Below are 23,289 nucleotides of genomic sequence, written 5' to 3' on the forward strand. Positions count from 1 at the left end.
TTGATTATTTATCAGTTCAATTGTACTTGATTATTTATCATTTAACAGATGTTAAATCTGTTGTGAAGCTGAAAGACTGGGTTGAATCATCAAATGATCTTGAAGGTGTAATTTGGGTTACTTTCTGCTTAAGGTTTGGAGAGTAAGAAGAGAGAATGTGGTTGAGTGAAAGCATCTTTGTGGGTCTTCTATCTTACACAGACTGTGTAGAAAATGCTGAGATACTAAATGTATTTCCAACTTTATACCTAAAATATTAAACTGATTCATATGGATTGATGTAGAATCTCCTTCTCTAGATGAACAAAGGCTTTAGAATACTGAGCACATTAATGCCTGTGGACATAAGTGTTGACTTAAACATTTCTGATTGCATGATGGTTGTGGGGGAAGCTGGGTGGAGTAATCTCATCCTGCTATTGTTCTTCTATAGAATTATCTGGCTGGAATGTAGAGGTTGCCTCTGAAATGTTCTTGCAGGTAATTGACAACGTTCCACCTTAGGAAAAAGAAACTGCTAAGGAGTCCATCGTCTGCGATTCAGCTACAGCAGGTCTATTGGATGATCCCAAGTTTGATGTTAATCCAGAATATGAAACTATAACATGCATTTTGACTGCATGCTGTTCTGTTTAATGCTTGGCAGTTACTCTAAAATTCTAAACTACAAGAGCTGATCAATAAAGAGATGCTGCTTCTAAATCTTAATTTTGTTTTGTTTTTTTCCCCACTGCCAAAACAAGGATAAAACAGAGGATGATGCAAAAGGCCATAGTGCTCTCCTAGATATTAATAACCTGTTAAAGTGAAATAATTCTTCTGTTCTTGAAACATAGCACTGTTGATAGCAGGTGCTATTTAGTAGGATATGCTTTGTTTGAGCTTTTATTTTTGTCTGTGTTGGCACTGTTTCAACAGTAGTGGTTGTCTTGAAAATCCCTTCGTAAAAAGAATACAAAATGGAGAAATCTTTGTCACTTTTCATGCCGTCTTTTTCACAGAAACTCAATGTCCTCTCTGAGAAAAGGAAATAACGAAAACCGCAAGAGCATATTTTATACCACCGAAGAGTGGGAATTGCTGGACCCAACCCCAAAAGACTTGGAGGACTCAATGGCACTGGAAGAAAAGAGGAAACACCTGGCAGAAGGAAGTAAAGGTAGAAGTGAGAGGAAGGAAGGGGAGCATATGCCTTACCTTCTTTAGTATAGTGTACTGTGTTATGTCTACCTCCAGGAAATAAGCAGAAGCTTATCTTTTCTTCACAAACCACATCCAGACCTCTCAAATTCTTTTTAAAAAAACTTAATTCCTTATGATGTCTTTGGAGTTACCTGCCATTCAGATACAACAGAATAAGTACCAAGCCTTGTTATCTACTGTTTCAGATTCCCTGAACATGTTACCATCTCTGGTTTTGTCACTTGAGTTGCAAAGTTACAGGATGAAGGAAAATGTTGAGGCTTTTGATTACTCAGTTAAGTGTTGCCCATTGAAGCAGAATTGCCTTTAGACTCTAAATTATGTATATACATGTTATATTGGCTTGCTTCTGAAATGGGGAAAAAAGTAGGGATGAATATGCAGTGATAGCTCATCTGTGTGTTGTAACTGGTTCTCACATTTGACCAGTGTCTGGAATAACCTTGTGAAGACATTTTTACAGCTCCTTAAGAGCGCTTTAGCTGATATTCAAGTGATTTAATCTGTTAGAAAACATCCTTTTTTCTAAGAATACTCCCATGGTTATATAAATGGAGGTGAAACTTTACACTAAATGCCTCTTAAAAGAACAGTATGTTGTGATATCAGTGATGTTTTTGCTCTGATCGCTTCTGAGCTGTTAATTACTTGAAGCAAAGTTTACTTTGCCATCGTTAGGGTTACCTTTTATTTTCTGTAATGAATTGTAAAGTTCTTTTCATGTCTTATTTCACAAGTATTAATTTATGAGCTAAATCTTTTATCTGGGAGGGAAGAAGACTTTGAGCTATATACTTTTCCCACCAAAGGAAGCGACTTGGAAAATGAGGCATGCTTAACACTATTGTATTGGGCTGTTTAAATGCTGCTGAAAGTCTGATTTTAATGAGCATATTTTTAAAAGGAAATCTGAATGCTTTGAAATGCCTTTTTACTAAGTGAACTGAACTAGAAGAAATTGTTTTATGCAGGACTGACTAGTTCAGCTTTTCCATTTGATTTTGGCCGCATTCCACACAAAACAAGGCGCCCGTTAAAAGACATGATTGGATCAAGCAAGAACCGGAACAGCAGTGACTCTTCTCCAACTGAGTGGTATTCTGGTAATGGCAACAAACTAGTCTCTGAGCTGCAACTGAAGTATCAAAGCCAGCAAGAGGAGTTGGAAAAGCTGAAGAAAGATCTTTTGAGCCAAAAGGTAATTAAGCCTTCAGGCAAAGTGCACTAAAGAGAACAGATCTGGCAGGTGATGGCGAGTTTACCCTTTATGGCCATCTAACTGCATTAAGAGCTGGTTGTTTGTTATAAAATAATGGTGCTAAATGAACCTTTGTTTACAAAAAGTCTTGAAACAGGAAGGGCCAAGTTTTACATCTGTTGAAGATTAGATTCCTGAACAAAACTTTCATTTGCGCAGTGTTCATTAACTTGGTTTATATATTTTCCTTATTCTCTGAAACTAGTTTTCTCAGTGTCTGCCAGGATCCTGGCAGATAATCACAACTTCTTTTGCCATTAGTACATGTAATTACTGAGGAACTTCTCCTTTTAAGTCCATTTTTTTGTTTGTTTTTTTCATTCCTTTAATTCTGGAGGATAGGGTTGGGGAATGAGGCTGACTTCTATCTCTTTTTGTTTTTTTTTAAACTAACTGCATCATCACAGTTTTGTAAATGATAGGCCGAACTGTAAGTCTGGTATGTAGTACTGCCCTCATACAGTGTTCACGCTTGTATGCCTTCATAATTCCAATTTATTAAATACCTTGGTTTTATCTAAAAGAATTTCTACTAATTTTAAGAAGAAATAATTTTTAGGTGTTATATGGAGCTTCTACTTTTGCTATTTGTATTTTCCATTGTGTGAGGTGATCAAAGGGAAATCAAAGAAGGAATGTGTGAGCCCCATATTTACACCCATTTAGGTATTATCTCTACTAGAAGTACATTTGTGCTTCTGAACCAGCCTCTGTGAGAAATCTCACACATCTAGTGCAATCTTGTGTTCACAGCTGCTTCTGTTTTAATAATGAGAAAAAGAAAAATGGTGTCTTAGGTAGCTAGAGATAATCTCACTCTTGGTACTGGGCTAGATTTAGAACTGTGATCAACGGCAGCAGCATACAAGTAGGATGTTTTCCTGACAACCTGGGTGATTTCCTCTCTTTAGAGAGTTGATAGGAACTGATAATCTGCTCTGCAGCCACTGCTTGCAGGCAAGATCTATCATGCATGTCCCTGTTGTCTCTGATTCTCTGATAACTTAATGGCTATTGGCATGTATGTTATGTCTGGGGTTTGGTTTTTTTGATAAGTAGAATGGTCAGTTGTCGCTGAACTATGGCCATGAAATCATCCAGCTGTTTAGTAATTGTTAAAAGTGCAGTCCAGTATGTTGTGGTTTAACCCCCAGCCAGCAATTGAGCACCACACAGCTGCTTGCTCACACTCCCCCTGCCGGTGAGATGGGGGCGAGAATTAGGAAAAAAACAAAGTAAAACTCATGGGTTGAGATAAAGACAGTTTAACAGGACAGAAAAGGAAGGGAAAATAATAATAATAATATAATATACAAAACAAATGATGTACAATATAATTGCTCACCACCTGCTGATGGATGCCTAGCCAATTCCGGAGCCACAGGGCCCCCAGATAACTCCCCCCCCGCCCCATTTGTATACTGAGCATGACATCACACGGTATGGCATAGCCCTTTGGCCAGCTGGGGTCGGCTGCCCTGGCTGCATCCCCTCCCAGCTTCTTGTGCGCTCCCAGCCTCCACTGACAGGGCAGCATGAGAAGCTGAAAAGTCCTCGACTTGGTATAAACACCGCTCTGCAACAAGTAAAATATCAGTGTGTTATCAACATTATTCTCATCCTGAATCCAAAACACAGCACTATACCAGCTGCTAGGAAGAAAATTAACTTTGTTCCGGCCGAAACCGGGACACAGTAGCATTAAGATAATACCTGAAAAATGTCAAAGTACAGTGAAGGAAGGAAGAAGAAAATCTAGTTTCTCAAAACCTTTTCTTCAAGATCCAAGGGTTTCTTCCCAGACCTCTCTGAAGACTATAGCTTGATCTTTGACACTGTAGACCCAGCCCTTTCTTGTTCACTTTTTTTGTTGTGGGGAAACAAACCCAGTTCTGTTAGAGCTTTGCAACACTCAAAATCGGTGTCTCGTTCTAGGCATATCTCTATGACTTGCGAAGTCTGTAAGCTTTCAGATATATTATTGAACTCTCAAGTTCTCAGGAATTCCTAAAAAACAATTCCTATTTCTGTCTTTGTATTCTTAATTAGTGTCAGAGAGCTATTTAAAAAAATTAAAAATTAACAAATCTGAGTTCATTGACAAGTATTGACAAATTCTTCTAGGGTTGAACTGGCCTTCCCCAGTTCCACAGGGTTAAACCATTAACCAGACATGGCAAACAGCAAAGGTAATAATCCAGATTAGTGAGACTTGTGAGTGAGCAGTCTGCTGTTCTTGCTTTCCTGGTGTTTATTGTTGATCTGGAATATCTTCTTGTGCGTGGTTTTTCATTTTGGTGTGTGTTTTGCGTTTGTTGGATGGTTTTTGTTGTTGTGGTTTTTGTTGCATTTTGTTTGTTTGTTTTTTGTTGTTTTTTTTTTCACAGTTTGGCTTTCAAAGAGCTTCTGGTAGTAGCTAAGGCAAACTCTTCCTTTTACAGTATTTCTTTTCTTTTAAATTTCACTTTGACTAATTTGCGTGTAACAGCCTTCACTTCTTGTAGGATCTCATTCCAGCAAAGATTCAAGTAGGGTTTTACTTTCAGTGTATCTGCCTTAAAAATCAGTTTCTCTTATGTGTGTGTGCCCATGATTCCCCGAGTAAAAGACATAGGTATTTTGTGGAAGTCAATAAATGTTGTAATTGCCCTGGATCTATTCAAGCACATGAGCAAAGATAGTTCTCCTTTTTTAGTGTGAGAGAGTAGAAGATGAAAATGGTAGAATTGTTAGATGGATGTGTTTTCAAAAGTTCTAGTTCAGAGCCTTTGATTCTGTGGTCTTTGCAAAAAAAAACAGTAACTCCTTCTCTCCCTTATGGTGAGTCAGTTAATTACTTGGCTGATTCTGTGGCAAGATTTTCTAAACCACCCTCCAAAGACTTCCTTTTCAGCAAAGCAGCATGTATTTTTTTTTCTCTTGTCATTTTCTCTGCATCTGTTAGGAAAGAGAGCAATTAGTTATCTTTCCCTTTTCCATTCTGTAATGTTCACCTGTTGTTTTTTAGGTTTAAGCCCTCTTCCTATTTATCTTCTTACAACAGGGCTTCTTACAAGTAAGCCTTTTTTTAGTTTCCAAGTAACTGCTGGGCCACAGCTGTCAACTGCTCTTCCCAAATGTGTTGTAGCCTTTCTAGGCAGGATCCTTAGCTCAGTGAAAGATATTTAAGCCATCCATATAGGCCAGTCTTTGTAAGTTGTTAGCCTGCTAGAAATCTTGTCATGTGTTTCCTTTTTTCCTTAAAACACCACCATGAAGTCTTCTATAAGCTGATTGATGATTCACATGCAAAGCCCATTCCAAAGCTTTCTTTTGCTTGACATTAGATTTCTGAGTCATAACTTAGAAACTTAAAAATTCATTACAATCCTTTTTTTTTTTTCTTAAATTTTCAGGAACTTGTGCGACTTCTGCAGCAAACAGTCCGATCTTCCCAGTATGATAAGTATTTTGCAAGCCGTCTTTGTGAGGGGGTTCCCAAAGACAAATTAGAGCTGTTGCACCAAAAAGATGACCAGATTTTGGGTCTCAACAACCAGCTTGAAAAGTTAAATCTGGAAAAAGATAGTCTCCAGCAGGAGGTAAAGAATCTGAAATGTAAAGTTGGAGAACTCAATGAGCGGCTGGGTATGCTGATGGAGACTATTCAAGCTAAAGATGAAGTGATCATGAAACTCTCTCGTCAACTCAGCGAGTGTGAGGACAATACAGCCTCTCAAAGTGGAGCAGTGAATTCTTCTATGGTCACCTGTACTAATAAGGAACTACAGGAACTGGACAGACTAAAAGTAAGAGCAATGTCTCTGTCTTGATGGATAGGGGAATTTCTACTCCCTATAAAAACTACTTTCTAGTCTGCTATACTGTTTGAGGAGATCACTACAGCAGTTCTCCAAGATACTCATCAACTGAGGCTTTCTCTGCTTGGAATCTACACTTTGAACTGTTATGTGGCAATCTAAACAGGACTTTTATACTTTGAGCTGGTCTGTACATCTATAGTAGAGTGTCCCATACTTTCTGTTATTTAATCATTGGTGTGGAGGAGGAGTGATGTGAGAAATAATCAAAGGAACAGGAAAAAGTAAGGGTAAGAGGAAAATACAAGCATCGAGGAAACCAACCAGAAAGCTTGCTGCTTTTTTTTGTTTTTTTTTTTTAAATATCAAAATTGAGGAAACAAAGAGTATGTGGAATGATAAAGGGAAGCTCCCAGGAGAAAAAGGGAGGGAGGAGTATAAGAACCTGTTTTACTAATGCTGCTCTAGATGTTATCAGAGTATGTTTTTTTTTCCCCCTAACCTACCTCAGGGAATGTGTCAGAAGTTCTTAACGGAGTTACTGCAGTTACCCAGTTTGCTCTAAACATGCTTTCTTGCCTTTGGATAAATACTATTTCCAAATTGATTAACATTCCAAGGGATTTGGAATACAAGCAAGTCATTTAAAATATGTATAAACATTCATAACTTTCTTTCCTAGATGTGAGCCTGGGAAATTTTAGAAAATTGAAACTAGAAATCAATGGTCTTAAGAGAAAGCAGACCAAAGCTTGTAGATGCTGTGGAGCATGGGAGTATTGTAATTGTTGGGAGGGTACCAACATTCCCTCATCCCACAACCTCAGGTTTCAGAGGTAATAATTGTAGCCTGGAGCTGAGTGGATTAGGCAAGGAAACTTATTGGTAAGGATTTTTATTTTTGTATGGAGGCAGACATCAAACTTGTAGTTTAAATGAGGACTGGTGAGGGTAACAAAAACTCAAGGGGCATTTTCCCCACCTTCTTGTATTGCATGTTACGTGTTTCTGGCTGATGTGCAGCACCATGACTTCTCTGATGTGTTCAGCGTGTGTGTTTCTGTTCTCCTTCCCGCAGCAGCAACAAGCTGCCTTCTGCCAGGAGTGTAGCACTGGGAGGGATGCACGTGAGGCGCAGCACTGCCCAGTACACCTCTGTGCTCGTATTTGGCATGTGTGCTTGACTTACGTGAAGACTAAGAATACTACTTGATTTTATTCTGATATTTTTATTGATTAGATCCTGTTAGTAACTGCTTGTGCTGTATTCTAAGATATACTTTCTTGGTAGGCATTTGCTGTTTGTAAGATATTTTAATTAAAAATCCAGTTTGCTTTTTTTATCAACAGGACAATCTCCAGGGTTATAAGACCCAGAATAAATTTTTAAATAAGGAGATTTTGGAACTTTCTGCTCTACGAAGAAATGCAGAAGCAAGAGAGAGAGAATGGCAGGCAAAGGTCAGACTAACACAGCATGTTCTCATTTTGGCAATGTCTCAAGCAGTCTTCAAAAATTCAGTTGTAAATCTACACAGGAAATGTAACTGTGGAATGGAAATGGAACAGCTTAAATGTATTAGGTGTGATAGCTTAACAAAAAAAATCCCCCCAAACCCAGTCCTTACAGACTAATTTTTCTGAATGGATTATTGAAATAAGTAATTTACTTTAACATCGTGTTAACCAGTGGAACTTTTTTATAACGTATGAACATAGGCATGTGTATTTCTGAAAACATTGTTTCCTTAGAATTAAGGCTGTAATAATTTTCTTGAAGTATTCAAAAGATAGGATGTGTAAGATGTTGCATGTCACAGAGTAGAGCTTTTTCCTGAGCATGAAGAATGACTATGGTGTGGTGAATGTGAAGTGTGTTTCTGTATAGATGAATTTGAGTGTAGAAAAGTTGCAGGTAAATAATGATGATTTCCATTGCCTGGGGCTAGGAAAAATGCACACATCCGTAGCTAAGGCAAGACCTGAACCTGAAGCTATGGTTTGGTAGGGTTTGCTTTTGGGTTTTTTGGAAATGATGCACACAGGGGCCAGGTCTAAAATGCTGTATTTTCAGCATAGAGGTGTGTGTTTATAATTCTTACATGCTAACTCGTATCTTTAAAATGCCATTTAAGTTCTTTTTGTTCAAACATGCATAGACTAAAGCTGTTACTTTAGAAGCACAAAATGGTTGAGCTGTACTTCATACAATGTAATGATAATTAAAGCTTGCTCAGATTTTCCGCATGTAAAAATACATGTGGTAGAAAAATCTCTGGTCTGCTCTTCTGCCTTAAAATACTTGCTGTAAAAACCCACAAGCATCTGAGGTTTCTTTCCCAAGTACTTTATGTACAGAATTTTACAGTAATGTAATAAAATGCATATATAATTTTTGTTTTTCGTGTATAAGGGTTGCTTTATGTTTTCTGGTGCTACAAAAAATGGGAAAGTAAAGCTGACTTCCTGACATACAGGTTTCTAAGCAACATAAACTAATAGAATAATACTGAATCGGATTTTAAAAGTAGTGTAGTACAGAGTAAGTTTCTGAAGACTTACAATATTAAATATTGTTTTCTGCAGTATACTAGCTTGGAAGCCAAACTCTGTCAGATAGAAAGTAAATATTTGATCTTGCTTCAAGAAATGAAAACTCCTGTTTGTTCTGAGGAGCAGAGTCCTGCTCGTGAGGTCATCACACAGTTACTGGAAGATGCCTTGAAAGCAGAAACTAGTGAACAACCAGAACAAGCATTTTTCAAACCACACCTGGTCAGGTAATTTGGTCCTATTAAAATAAACGTCTGTGTATCGTGGTCAGTGGGCCCAGTTCTAAACTGGCAAACAGACAGTGGAGATATATTTGCAGGATTTGGGTTTTTTAATATATTTCCCTTTGTGAATAACAGTATCATGATGAAATAATTCTGGCTGTATAAATACATTTGTTGTTTTATTTATGATACAGTATAAAACTTAGACTCAAATGTTGCCATATAGCTGCTGAAGGTGAGCTAGTGAAGAGATGGGTTCATTAGAACTTGACCATATTATTAATTAAATCAATCTGTGTAGTAATATATATATATTGGAATGTGGGCACAAACATAATTGTTAAAACTTGAAAACTGTGGGGACTGGCTTGAGGGGTATTTGAAGCAACTTTAGGATGGGAACTTGAGAGCTTCAAGGCTACTGAACACATTTTTAAGTCATCTTTCTTTTTTCCCCCTCCATTTCAGTGAATATGATATATATGGTTTTCAGACAGTCCCAGAGGATGATGATGAGGAGAAACTAGTAGCAAAATCACGAGCTTTGGACCTGAGATCACTTTCTCTCAGTGAGAATCGAGAGATCTCCACAGGAGTAAAATGGGAAAACTATCTTGCAAGCACAATGAATAGAGAGATGATGCGCTGTGTAGAACTAAAGAATCTTATTCGATCTGGAATTCCCCATGAACATCGTTCCAAGATATGGAAATGGTGTGTCAATCTCCATGTTAAAAAATTCAAGGACAGTACTATTCCTGGGTACTTCCAAACCTTGCTTCACAATGCTCTGGAAAAACAAAATCCTGCATCTAAACAAATTGAGTTGGATCTCTTGAGAACTTTGCCAAACAACAAACATTATTCCTCTCCAACATCAGAAGGGATCCAGAAGCTGCGAAATGTGCTGCTGGCATTTTCATGGAGAAATCCTGATATAGGATATTGCCAAGGGCTTAACAGGTAAGAATTTGCAAATCTTGAGTTTTAACTATGCAATGAAACATTTAATGAGCCCTTCAAATCATGTGTATAGCAACATGCTTTTGGACAGCAATTTGCCTTATAGATTGTATGTTCACAATTTATAATGTTTTAATAAACAAATAACTATCACATTTTTTTTAAAACAATAAGAAAGCAGAAGACCTGGGTTGTGAAACCTGTAAAATCATCTTGGCGAAAGAACTGGAACTGGAATTAACCCATGTCAGAAATGGGCTACTCAAATGTAGTTTTACATTGTCTTCAGTTGTAGGGGATCTTTTTGCTTTTGTGTGCAAGAACTTGTTAGTCTCTTTACCTTTTTTAAACAAGCAGAAATAAATGCTTTAAAGCTTTTTGTACTGTTAAGGCCACACATTTCAGCATTTCCCTCAGGATGTCTTCACTCAGAACTGCAGTAATCAATTTAAGGATGATTCTCATGTTACAGTACTGAGAAAATATTGAAGTCATTGCGATTGGCATTTGCCAAAATAGTTTTGGTACTTGGAGATCTGTAGTAAAGCAAGGTGTTATTTGAAGCAGGTGTGTTAGTCTTAAGAGCCTGCCTCATCCCCATGATATATTACTATAGATGTCAATTTGTGCACTAATTTAGGTACTAGAATAGGGTAAAATACTTTTGAACTAGAGCAGCTTTATCATTTGAAACTGCACTGAAGAAGTAGAAGAATAGAGGCAGTGAATAATGTAGTAGTGGGGTGGTGGTGGTAGCAATAGTAGAGGTAGTGAATAATGTAGTAATAAGAAGTATTCTTTTCCTGAGTATTCATCACTAGTGGTTATGTTCTGTAGGTAAATCATACATTAATATTGTCACTGGCAACAAGACATGTCTGAAGAAACATAGCTGTTGCAATCTTGGAGCAACCTATCTCTGGTGACTAGAAGGTGTTAGAAATGCTTTTGCTAAATTTGAAATTTCTGTGCAGCATTATCTTCTCCTTGGGCATTTCTGGTTTTACTGTAAATAATTCTGCATTTGGATATACCTGCAGAAGTTAAAAGCAAATTAGATACTTATTCCATGTTTTAATCCTTTTGAACTTTTAAAGTGGGATCACCTTATTAAGCTGTGTAACATCAGAAGCAGTTCATGTTGTTACAGCTCCTCTTGCATACAGAAATAAAACAAGTTTACCTGGAAGAATATATTGGAGGTAACCTTTCATAGTCAAACAGCTATCAGTAATGTGAATTCATTCTTTTTTTTTTTCTTTCATAATGCTCATTGGAAACAGGAAAACCAGGAATGCTGCTGCTCTTTGGTGTTTTGATGTGTTTTTTTTTTTTTCTACTTCAAGAAATTCTTACAACAAGTTTAGTCTTTGAAAATTTTAGGGCTTTTTCTTTTCCTTAGAAGACAATGGTAGATAAAGAAAAAAGCGTTACTTATATTTATCTTAATGGATATAAACTTGCTAGAAAGGATTTTTTCTAAACTTAGAAGAACTTTGTGTGAAATGCAAGAACTATCTGTTCTCTTTCCTATTCAGTAATGAAAGACAGAAGTCTGGGAATCAGAGTAGTATATTTAGGCCTTGGAAACTTCTAATTATTTTGCCCTAGTTCCTGGAAAAATGACTTCCAGCAAATCACTTTATTGCCTTTCTCTGTTTTCTCATTTAACTGAATAAAAATACCTGGCATGGCTGAGAAGGCATCTTACTGCCCCATCTTAAACCTCATTAACAATTTTGCTATTTAGTGCTCTTGTGTCAATATATTTATCTCTGCTGAACAGAAACATGTATGCAAAGTTTTATGAAAACATGTATGAAAAGAAAAATGTATTGTTCTTAATACATTTAGTGATAATAATCTTTTTCTCCAAATAAACCCTATTTTCAGATTGGTAGCGATTGCACTTCTGTACTTGGAACAGGAAGATGCTTTTTGGTGTCTAGTAACAATAGTGGAAGTTTTCATGCCTCGTGATTATTATACTAAGACACTGCTAGGATCTCAGGTATGTGCTCCGCCAAAATAAAGCCTGGTCCTGTAAACTGCAACCAGTCAAACTTTCCTGAAAAACTGTCTGATAGCCTTTCTGGGGGATGTGTTGAGTTGACAGAGGTGAGTTCCAGGCACCAGGGCTCTAGTTTGGACAAGGACTCTGAGTATAACACTGAAATACAAGTTTAGTGACCTTCTTGGAGTTCCAGTCATTAACACCTCTTCTGATTATTAGCTTCACACCATTGACTGAGCTTATTTATCATTTTGTTCCTCAAAACTGGGGGGGGTGGGGCAGTTGTGGGCTCTCTGGGAGCATGGGGGTGAGAATATGTTTTGCATTACTGAGAACAGTATGTGCTGTAGCACTCCTCTGCTTCCAGGTGATGCTCTGTTAGGTGCTGCCTCCTCCCTCCAAGTCTTCCCCCGGTTTGTCCTCTGCTCTGGTTCTCTTGCAGGAGTGCAGTGCTAGTGAGCTGTAGTAGGAACACAACCACTGCGTGTGAGGAACTGTGAGGCTGAGGGTGCACTGAGAAACAAAAGGTTGTGTCAGCAAGGGTGGTGTGCATTGGGGTTGCCACATATGTTTTGGGTGGATATAGCTTAGAAGTGTTAACTTAGACAGTCCTAGGTTTCCTGGTTAGCTCTTGAAAAACTCGCACTTACAGATTGGCAAAGCCCTACTTTGAATGACCTATGTGTTGGAAATTTAAGAGCAATAATGTCTTATTTGTCATCTCTTTAGGTTGATCAGCGAGTATTCAAGGATTTAATGAGTGAGAAGCTTCCACGACTGCATGCTCATTTTGAACAATATAAAGTTGACTATACTCTTATAACTTTCAACTGGTTTCTTGTGGTATTTGTGGACAGTGTGGTTAGCGACATCCTCTTTAAAATCTGGGACTCCTTCCTATATGAGGGACCAAAGGTGAACTGAATGAGCTGTGTTTTTTCAGTTGTTACCTGGTAACAAAATACTATGGTGTTACTGAGTGCAAGGTGGAGAAAGATCTCAAGAATCCTGTCAGTTAAAATCACTGGTAGGAAAAAAAGGGAGGAAATGTGCATAAATAACCAGTCAAAACATTTTCCATTTTATCTGTGTTCTACAAGTTAAAAGATTGAGTTACATGGAAGAGTTCTAAATGCTAAGTATTTTCCTTTCACCACCTTTTTTCTTACCTTTAAAAAAATAAAGCCATAGGCAGTGCTGTTTACTCCTATGTGCAGCTGTCAATCAGTGTTAAGTAATTATATCAGAATGAGAGCTGCTCTTGTAAAGAAGAAAGCTTAAGTGAAGGAGGCAGAATTTGAAGTATTGAGAAGATATAAAAATTAGTTGTAACAAAGTGCTAATGTTTAGCTTGTCTCTGCAGCAACTTTGTTTTACTTCTGCAGAGGTTTAAAGTACAACTGACAAACAATGATGATCTGGGCTCCTATCTCAAAGTAAGGGATGGGGTGAAAGAATTTTCGTTTGTTTTGTACTTATTGAATTGCAGTGAAATAAACTTGGTGCAGGAAAAAGTCTTTGGATTCAAACACAATAATAACACTAAAGCAGATGTTGTAGGCATTTACAAAGAACAGGAGAGTTATAAGTAGACAAAAACTGCATTAGTTAGATTTCTTGTTGGCGTCATCTGAGAACTCTAACACAGAGTGATATTTTGGTTGTGTGCTCGTTGAAATCCGGTGAAATCATGGTATTTAATGAAGGCAGCCAGGTACAGACTGACAAAGTTCAGAATTTACTGAAGCCTTTTCAGAACAAAGGGAAATAACGCTTCTTTCAGCTCATGCCAAAGCTTATTGACAAACTGGTATCACAGATTCCTTTTGGCATCAGTCCCCCAGTGTGTTGGGAAAATTCAAGGCATTGGAAAAAATTCTGTTTAAAAAAATCCCACCAAACTTAAAGTAACGTAATAAATGCATTCAACAGGCCCAGCAGTCTTTGTTATAGAATTGAATTAGGATCTTAAAATTCAAAGAATTTGTATGCTATAAACCCAGTTTTGGGTTCTATCCGGATGGAACCACAGAACACCTTGTCTTGGTTACAGGTCACAAGAGAAGTTTTGGCAGCTTTTGGAAATGGGAGATGGGGCAGGGAGTGGCAGGGAAGGGGGAGATAGAGGTGTGATTAGATAGCTCAAATGCAGTTTTTCCTTTTTTCCTTTGAGTTTATAATAGATGATAATGAGAATCAGGGCATTCTGTTCTTATAAAGAACCAAACATTGTATGTGTTTTATCAGGTAATATTCCGATTTGCCCTGGCGCTTTTTAAATACAAAGAGGAGGAGATCTTAAAACTGCAAGATTCGATGTCGATTTTCAAGTACCTTCGATATTTCACACGCACTATACTTGATGCTAGGTGGGTAACTCAAACTTGCGTATGATTGAAAGACTTGTAACTGAGCATGGAAGAAGGCTGTCGTGTTTGGTTGTTTTTAATCCAGATTTTAATCTAGATATAAAGCAACTACAGATGAAACTAACTACTAAGATTTCTCATGAGTAGTTTTATCTAGTGGAGACAAAAGTATAAGTGATGAATTCTTAATTGAAATTTTTATGGTAGAGATTACTTTTCCAGGTTGGTCTTGTTTAGCCGTTGTATCATAATAGCAATACTTAAGAGTTTCAACCATAGGCGAAGTGTCCCCCTGCACTGTGGATACAACTTACATTATAAAATGTTTTATGATTAAAAAAACCGTGTCCTGGCTCAAGTATTAAAAATGTGAGCTATGACCCACTAGGTTTAGATCTCTTATGCTTCATTAATGCATAGGCTAATGCCATGTAACTCCAGTTGATTTTCAGTTATAGTTTGTAGCAGAGAATAAATAAAAATTAGATACTCTTCTGTTCTGCAGTCCATGCGTAGGAATTACAGTTTGTAAATTGGGGTCTAATTTTGTTTAGGTTCATAGTTTCAAGACTGTAGAGCAGCAGATTAATCTGAAAAAGAAAAGTCATATTGTGAATGGTTTAATGTCTGAAAATGTTTTGCACAGATATTGAAACTCACTGATTTTGAGTACAAAATCATATGTTGGAATCAGATGTGTTTGTTTTTATCATAATAAATTCCGTATGAATTTTTGGTTATACTTTGGCTCCTGCTGCAAGAGCTATTTGTTATTTTTACTTCCTGTGTTTCAGTTTTGACTGGAGAGAAGTTAAAACTGAATAATCTTACTCTGTGCTTAAGAAGAATTGCTGGGACTAATGCAGGGAGAATGTTCTGCAACTGATTTAAATGATAAAAGTCTTGATAACAGATGTTGTTTCCTCTGCTGAAACCTCTCCAAAAACTCTTGAGGGGGAGTTGCGTGGTGCTTTGTATTTTAGCATTCCCCCCTTCAATTTGAAAAATGCTGGACGGTGGTTGTACTCAGCTGTTTATGACCAAAATAAATGCTGACTCTGATTCCAAATCTGGAAGTGACAGAGAAGTATGTACTTAACAGAAAACGATAAATAGAACAAACCTGTAGATATTTTATAATTGATAAATAGGCTATTTTATAGCTTATAGTCAAATGTGTAATATGTAGTACCAGTAGTACCACAGCAGTATCACCAGAAACTAAAGATTGCAAAAGAAAGGGGGGGGAGGGGAATTAAAAAAAAAAATCTTTTTGCTCTTACCTAATTTGAACAAATTTTTCATATTTAATTGGAGCTGCAGATTTGCCTTTCCCTTCCTTTTCCAATTATGTAACAGAAATATCTTGGCTCTCCTGACTAAACTTTCTGGTGCTGAAATAACCTATTTTAACGATTTCTAATATTGCTGGAAGAAATCTCATTTTCGTGTTAACAAAATGAGCTAATTGGGTATCTTTGGCAGATGGTGAGTTCAGGTGAGGACAGAATTCAGCGCATCAAGGACGTTTACAATACAAATACACTCTGTGCTGGTCTGGAAATCTGTTTTCTTAGGACTTTAGGTCAGAGTTGAAAGTAGTGGTGTAGTGCCACCTAGGGGATATGAATTTGCCTGCTAGAACTGATAAGGCATGGTTCAAACTACCTGCTTTCTTAGTCTACCATTTTTGTACAAGTTTTATAGCATCAAAATTTAAACAATACAAAAGCATGTAGAATGTGCCCTTCCTGCTATGGACAAAAGGTTGTAATCTTGTGGAGGAAAAATGCAGAAAGATTATTTTTGTAGACTTGATGGACATCCTGAACGGGTTAGAAAATTACTTAGCACAAAATTTCTAAGTTTAAGCTCCCTAGAGGAGAAAACTCTCTACAGACATGTGTATAGTTATACTCTAGTTTATAGGATGTCATAATTATGTTTGTCTACAGATGAAAGTTGTGTTCCATAGCATTTGTGCACAGGTAGAGAAGCTGCTGGAATATATTCTGTTTATAAATAGCTGGAAATAGTTCTTGTTCACTCAAAAATACAAACCTAGGGAGAGCTTAGTCTCAAATAAAGTGTCCAAATAAATTTTCTTAATATTTGGGTTCATCTGATAATTAAGCTAGAATAAGTTGAATTCTGGTTCCCCTTTTTCCCTTAGTAAATCATGAGATGTTTTAGCTATAGGTCAACAGTGACGATGCAGTTAACTCTGTCTTTGGACTGATTAGGCAGATCAGTTATTAGTTTTGCTGTGACTGAATGATGGTATGATGCAGCATGATGCTGGAAGGGTGATGGATACTCTTGTGGGGCTTTGCTATGTGATCTGATGAGCTTGAGTTGACACTGGCTCAGCCATCTCTGAGAATCTGCTGGCTGGAGCAGAGCTTTCCCACTGTGTCATCAAGTTTGGTTTATACATGTTTTGTGTTATTGTTGTCTGTATTTGTATTATCCCAGGCTTTATCTAGCCTCTTACATTTCATTATCTTGGATAACTTGGGAGCTGACTGTCCTGGGATTGGATGAGTTTCAGTGAGTTATATGGAGGAGGTTACCCAACCTATAATGGGGTAACTGGATGTACCAAGTATTCAGCCTAGCCAGTGAAGCTCTGATCAGCCAAGCTTACATCTTCTGTTCAGTATTGTCAAGGCTGTAATCACTACAGCATTATACAGAGTTTTCTGGTGGCTTTGCAAACTGTTGAGCATTTGAGAACACTTTTATCACTTGAAATAACTTTAAAAGTGAGTGTTTTATGGAGCTTTCTTGCAATAGTGATAACATCAGAGACCTGTCAGGTATGTGATGGAGACCAGAGGTATCGGCCATATACTAAATACTGATAGGGACGAAGTTCAAAACTGACTTTTAAAAATATAAACGAATGATGGTCTTGTAACACTGTGTAATCTTCCAGGAAACTGACTGCTATTGCTTTTGGGGACCTGAATCCTTTTCCATTACGTCAGATCAGGAACCGGAGGACTTATCACCTGGAGAAAGTGCGTCTTGAACTAACTGAACTAGAAGCCATTCGTGAGGATTTCCTGCGTGAACGAGAGACGTGTGTAGAAAAGAGAGACCTTATTAGTGATGATGAGGAGGATAGTTGAAACTACTCCACATAAACTTTTCTTTGGGATCATGACCAAAGTGAGTTAACCTCCAAAACACTTTATTAATCCTGTCAAACAGAATGTAAACTAGTTGCTTTTGGAAATATGCAGGACAGATTTCCAAACCCCAGCACTTTCAGAAATATTGCTTTGTATGGAGGCCAAACACTTCTGTTTACATTTATGTTCATGGAATTGTATGTAGAGCACTTAATATCTGTCTCAGTCAATCAGCTGAATTGCCAGTTGTTTCCCCGCACTACACTGTTAGTGCCTGTATGTGAAACAGTAGTAAGAAAAGTCCACGCTCTGTTTACTATACATTCATTGCCATTCTGCATTTTTTTGATATAATCATGTTTTTTTGTAGTGCACGTTGAATGTGGGAGGACATCGTATCTTTTGGTTTCAGGTTGGTTCAATAAATGGCTTTCATCATGTCCTTGAATAAACTAGCTGTTCTTGAGGTCACAGGCTAGGAAAGCATGGAATAAAGCATAGAAAGAACTTTTACATTCCTTTGTCTTTTCCTGAAGCGACATGAAATGGATCATCAGACAGAACACTTGAATATATGTACTTAAAGTAAAGGTAAAATAAGTACATATTTGTCACTGAACATTCATTGTATACTGAAACAGTGATATCAAACATCATTTATGCTTTTCTGGGCAGCTATGTTGATAAAGAATCACATTAAGACAAAGGGGGTTTATAGATCAAATTTTGTTTAGTAAATTTTATTTCTATTCACTCTTTTGATTGCAATGTCTCAAAGCCACAACCAAAATCCAGCTGTTATGGAAGAAGAATGGGGCTTGTCACAGGAGTACATGTTTTACTAGTTAATTAGTTGTGTATCTGTTGAAGGTTTTTTGTTTTTTTTTTTTTTTTTTTAAATTTAATGCTTCTTCCTATTTAGGGCTTAAAATAAGATGAAGTCTTGATCTTTAAGAAGAAATATAGCCTTGTTTTTGCATGAATGTATAACTATTGTACAATAGCAGTAGTGATAGGATTCCTAAAACAAATATTTATCAATCAATCAAAGGAGCCTAAAGGTCACAGCATGCACACAGAAATTCAAGATCCTTTTCCAGCACAAAAATTGAATATTCTCTTAACGTGCTCAGCTTTGCTGTGAGTGTTGCATGCCCATCCTACAAGACAGCCGTAAGGAAACATTTGGGGTGTTTAACTGTAGTGTTTCTGACTATGGAAGTGTGACTGGAGGCCATTCTTTCTCATTTGATGACTAGCAGTGCTCTTAAACGGTTCTGAGGATGAGGAAGGCTTCGTTCTTGCTGGCTCTTCTCTGGACTTTTGCAGTGTTCTTTCTTGAGTTTTCTGGATCTTCAGTGTGTTGGGCTGACTTAAACATTGTGTCTGGATGTGTCATGATAAAACTAGCATTCGGCTACTAGGCAGCACATCACTTGGCTCTGGGGAAGTGGTTAATTGACAAAAACCAAAACTGGTGGTCGGGAACGGTCAAGTGCATCCAGCTTCTACTTTGTGTGTTTTCTTTTGGTTTTCTGAGAACAAGTAGGACTTCTTTATTGGCTACACTCATGTAATTGTTTTAGAAAACTTAAGTGTGTGCAGGGAGACTGCTTCTGTTTCACAGCACTTTTTTCTGAGAATGTATTTGTAGCCTTCTCTAAATAAGCATATTATCAGTCAATTTATCTGGAAGGGAAACATTTAATCAGTGGTGAATGTTGTAACTTACAGGACTACTTTTGATATAAAATGTATGCTTCTTATATGACATATAATTTTTAATTAGCCAACAAATCCTTGCCAATGAGGGACACATGGTATGATCATCTTGATTTGTATGTTATTTGTCTTCTAAAATATCCCCTACCTATTGTAAGCAGTAGTTTGGGCTTTTTTTATTCCCTAGTTACTCTTGTTTGTGTACTTGAGTTTATTAGGCAGGTTTTTCATATTATTGCATGTACTGTATTCTTTTTTTTTTTACTTACAATCAGTGTTTGAATATAAAAATGGGACCAGGTTTTCTAATTTTCTAGTTACGCTGTCTTGGTTTTGAAAGAGCTGGTCTCTAAATCAATCTGTAATGTCCACTTTTTTAAAATCTTTTTTCAAGTGTTAAATGAAATCTTTCTAAGCTGAAGATCTTCCTTCCGGTGTCAACGGTTGAAATGTTAAGATGAAGAATTTAGAAGTATGTACCTACCCTATTCCTAGAAGTCTGTTATTCCTTGGTTTTGAGTCCTCACTATGAACTAGTCTTATGACTTCAGATGTTTTCAGACTGATTTCATTGAAGTCTTTAGGTTGTGAAGATAAAACTAACTTTAGGGCAACTGTTCAGGAAGTTGTCTGGTGGGCAAAACATGACCTGTGATGTTACAGGACCATTTCTTTTTTTTTTTTTTTTTTTCAGTCATGCTGATGGTTAAATTAGTGTGTGTATGTGTTGCTGTGTTTCATTATGTAAGTTGTTACCCAGCTGTACAGTAAAGCTAAGTAGCTCTGTTTCTTATGCCACTATGTGAACCTAATACATGAATATTAGGAAGCTTATGGAAATTGTGTTGTCTCTGGGTTATTTTGTTAGCTAGCAAAAATGAAATGAGTTGATGGTGTTATGCTCACGTTCCCAGCGAACTGTTGCCTTCATTTTATTAAGCATTGTTACTGATGCCTTAGTTAAAAGGTCAAAAAATTGCAGACACATCTAACCTCTGACCACTAGAAGTCTGCATAGAACAAAAAATGAGATGCATGTAGCAGGAAGCAATGGCAGGGGAAGCTTGCCTTGCTTTTGCAAATGTCTTTGGGTGACTCAGTTTTCTAGTGGTGTTTACTCTGGTAACTTTGAAGAGTATTGATTAGTTAGGGACATGCAAGATACACAGGCAGCATTTAAACCCAGTGAAACCAAGCAAAAATACAGTGTGACTCAGTGGCCTGCAAAAACTGAACTAGCGTTTGTATCTAGGGGTAAACTTCTGAAATAGCATGTGAGGATTTAACATTCATGCCAGTCCACTTAGTAGAAAAGTGACCTGTTAATGCAAATAAAGATTACTAAGACTATTTTTTAACTTCGAGGACATGCACATATGTGCAAAAGAGTTCCTTATGCCTGGTTCCCGATATATGTGATGTAAACCAAACCACTAAGTTGCATCTTGGAGAGTATTCCTCTGTTTTCATACACGTATGCATGGCTTTCCAGTGAAACTTCTGGTTACTTGTTTAAAACATTCTGTTCTATTAAATAAACAAAAAATTGGTGCACTACATGTTTAGCTATTAAAACTGCACAGTATTTCAGCTTTACCTGTACATCTGTACAGATAGTGTTATTATCCAGTGTTATCAGATTGTTTGGTGTTTTTTTTGCCAGCTATGTAATCAATAAAAAGGATTTTTTTGTTGCCCTTCAGGTGTCTTCTGTGAGAGATTCTCCCCTTCCCCTCAGTCTTTGTAAACATGGTAAGATACTTCAGCAGAAAGGGAAAGATTTTTTTTTTTTTCTTCCTTAAGACATCAGGAATGAATGAGTGGTCTTAAATTTGACAGAGTTGTATGTTCAGTCATGCTTAACTGAGAAATGGAAAATTAATCAATTTCATGAAATTGTGTAGCTGTTTAAGTGAATGTTCCCTTAAGTGCCATGTTAGAAATCAGCAATATGCGGTACAAGAAATTTGAATCACAAAACATAAGTGATGTTATTTTCATAAAGATTGATGTAAAGAAAAAAATAAATTGTTTATTACTTTACAGCTTGCTCTGGTTTGTTTTTTGTTGTTTGTTTTTTTTTTTTTTTTCATAACAGATGGAAATAACTGCAGGTGCCATCAGAATGAACCAGTAGTAAAGCTGGTGATTTTATGTGATAATGTGATTTGAGAGAGTCTCTATAGAGGAACATACTTGCAAATTTGGCTTTGAAGCATGAAGATGTGAACTATAGACATGTTGCATGTAGGTGATGCTGACTGGGTAAACTTGTGATTGGTGTCCTTAGTTTCTTGGGAGAGGAGATTAAATTTGCATGAGTGTTCGGAGGGAACAGACTTCTTACGCAACGTATGTATTTGTATATCTCCTGACACCACAAGCCTCTTTAGCAGGCTTGGGCACTGATGTTCTGCTAAAGCCTTTGGTAGCCAAGTGCATAATTTCAGCTGCTTTGAAAATTTGAAGAACTACTGAATTAATTTGGAAATCTAGCCTCAACATCTGTCTGTCAGATATGATCTTTGCATCTTGGAGTTACCTTGATTCGCTTAAAGAGGCTATCAAGTATCTCAGCTACTTCAGATATAAAACTTAACAACTAAATATTTGCGAGGGAGGAAAAATAAGAGCTAGATCACTTTAATTGCACATCCAAGCAGATCTTTTATAGTAGAGGTGAATAGTGCACAGTTCCTGTCTTCTGGCTCTGCTGCAGGATGGCAAGCTGTTAAGAGTAGATATTGGCACAGTTGGAAATCTGTTCAAAGGGGTTGCAAAACAGGATAGAGAGCAGCAGTTGAGGCAGAACATGACTATGGCCTAAGGACCTCCTGTCCTGTATACTGAAAACTTAATTTGAAGAAATAAACAGAAAATTCTGGGAAGAGAGTGCATAGGGAGCAATGTCCTCACTTGGACACTTGACATACTTAGCTTGGGTAGGTTGTGTTGCCCTAGCAGCTGCTGGGGCCTGTTAAAGAACAGCTGAAGCTCCTGTTTCCTCCTTGGGACTGAGCTTGAGCCATCTGTTCCCAGTGGAACTGCAACAAGGATGCGAGTGTGGCTGATGCATATAGCTGATGTATGTCATTAATGTGTTTCTCGGGAATAACGTATTTAATTTGGAGAGGACAAATGCAGCTTGCCTACTCTGAACTGAGACCAAATACCTGCAGAGTCTCACTCTGTTCTGGGTGCTTCAGAGATTCAGGGAACACACTGAAGTCTGCTGGTATTACAATATGTCAGGTGTTCATTCTGCAGGGTTCTCAGAAGTGCTAAACATAGCTTCCTTATCTACAGCTCCTTGACCTCACTGGAAGCAGAGTCCACGTAGTGCTGAAGCTTTAAGAATTCCCACACATGAAGTATATTCGCTCAGATAATGCAAAGGAAGGGTGTGCTCTGCCTTGGAAGTTTCCCCCCTGGAAAAGAAGGTAAAAGGTTCAATCACAAGGAAGTTAGTAGAGTGGTATTTTTATCATGATACTATGCTGTGAAAGCCATACTTCTCTACAGTTATACCATCTACAGTGCTAGCTTTTCAGAGGAGTAGACTAGAGAGCAAAACTCCCGACTATATACTGAATGCGATATTAAAAATCCAAATAGTTATTAAATAAGAAAACTATGTATTCTCTACCCTAAATTAGTCTGGGATGTTATAAAGAGAAGTAATTAAAACATTCAACACTAAAATATACCTGGTAAATTAAGATGACTTTGGCCTTAATTAAGATACTCCTAGCCTTGAGTGATTGCATCCTGCCTATGTGTTTCAAATGAGGCACACCTTTTGTGTGTACAACAGTTACCTTTTCGCAGTGAGCTGCCTCTTAAGACTTCAGGTTTGAGTTGATGAACTGATTGGTGATTAAACTGTGAAATAAGCTATTTAACTTTTTATAAATACAGATGGTATTTTTCTGGTATTTAAGCCTGGGACTCCTCCTTCGGAACATAAGGTATGGGCCTCCTTCTTTATTGCTCCCTAAAGGAGACTGGTAAATGCATGGCTAGCAGATGCTGCAGTGTTTGTTTGT

General features: G+C 37.4%; 1 protein-coding gene across 8 annotated transcripts in view; it reads left to right on the forward strand.

Moving 5' to 3' along the window:
• The window catches only part of TBC1D2B (TBC1 domain family member 2B), a 40,676-nt gene extending 18,043 nt beyond the window's left edge, over window positions 1-22,633 (forward strand). The window contains exons 4-16 of one of the 8 annotated variants that reach the window (XR_012630464.1): window positions 1,002-1,159; window positions 2,175-2,401; window positions 5,857-6,249; window positions 7,612-7,722; window positions 8,848-9,041; window positions 9,507-10,001; window positions 11,895-12,012; window positions 12,745-12,930; window positions 14,263-14,384; window positions 17,323-17,558; window positions 17,892-17,933; window positions 21,342-21,490; window positions 22,550-22,633. Coding sequence is in view for 4 of the 8 variants with exons in the window: in XM_074880824.1 (XP_074736925.1) it covers window positions 1,002-1,159; window positions 2,175-2,401; window positions 5,857-6,249; window positions 7,612-7,722; window positions 8,848-9,041; window positions 9,507-10,001; window positions 11,895-12,012; window positions 12,745-12,930; window positions 14,263-14,384; window positions 17,323-17,518 (2,200 nt within the window). In the remaining 4 variants the exon portion in view is untranslated. Of the gene's footprint in view, window positions 1-1,001; window positions 1,160-2,174; window positions 2,402-5,856; window positions 6,250-7,611; window positions 7,723-8,847; window positions 9,042-9,506; window positions 10,002-11,894; window positions 12,013-12,744; window positions 12,931-14,262; window positions 14,385-17,322; window positions 21,287-21,341; window positions 21,491-22,549 lie in introns of those variants that run through there. The other 7 variants (XR_012630465.1, XR_012630467.1, XR_012630466.1 and 4 more) reach the window with 7 other exon arrangements.
• The last annotated feature ends 656 nt before the right edge of the window (window positions 22,634-23,289 follow it).

This window comes from Strix uralensis, chromosome 11 (genome assembly GCF_047716275.1).
Source record: "Strix uralensis isolate ZFMK-TIS-50842 chromosome 11, bStrUra1, whole genome shotgun sequence".
Lineage (NCBI taxonomy): Eukaryota > Metazoa > Chordata > Aves > Strigiformes > Strigidae > Strix > Strix uralensis.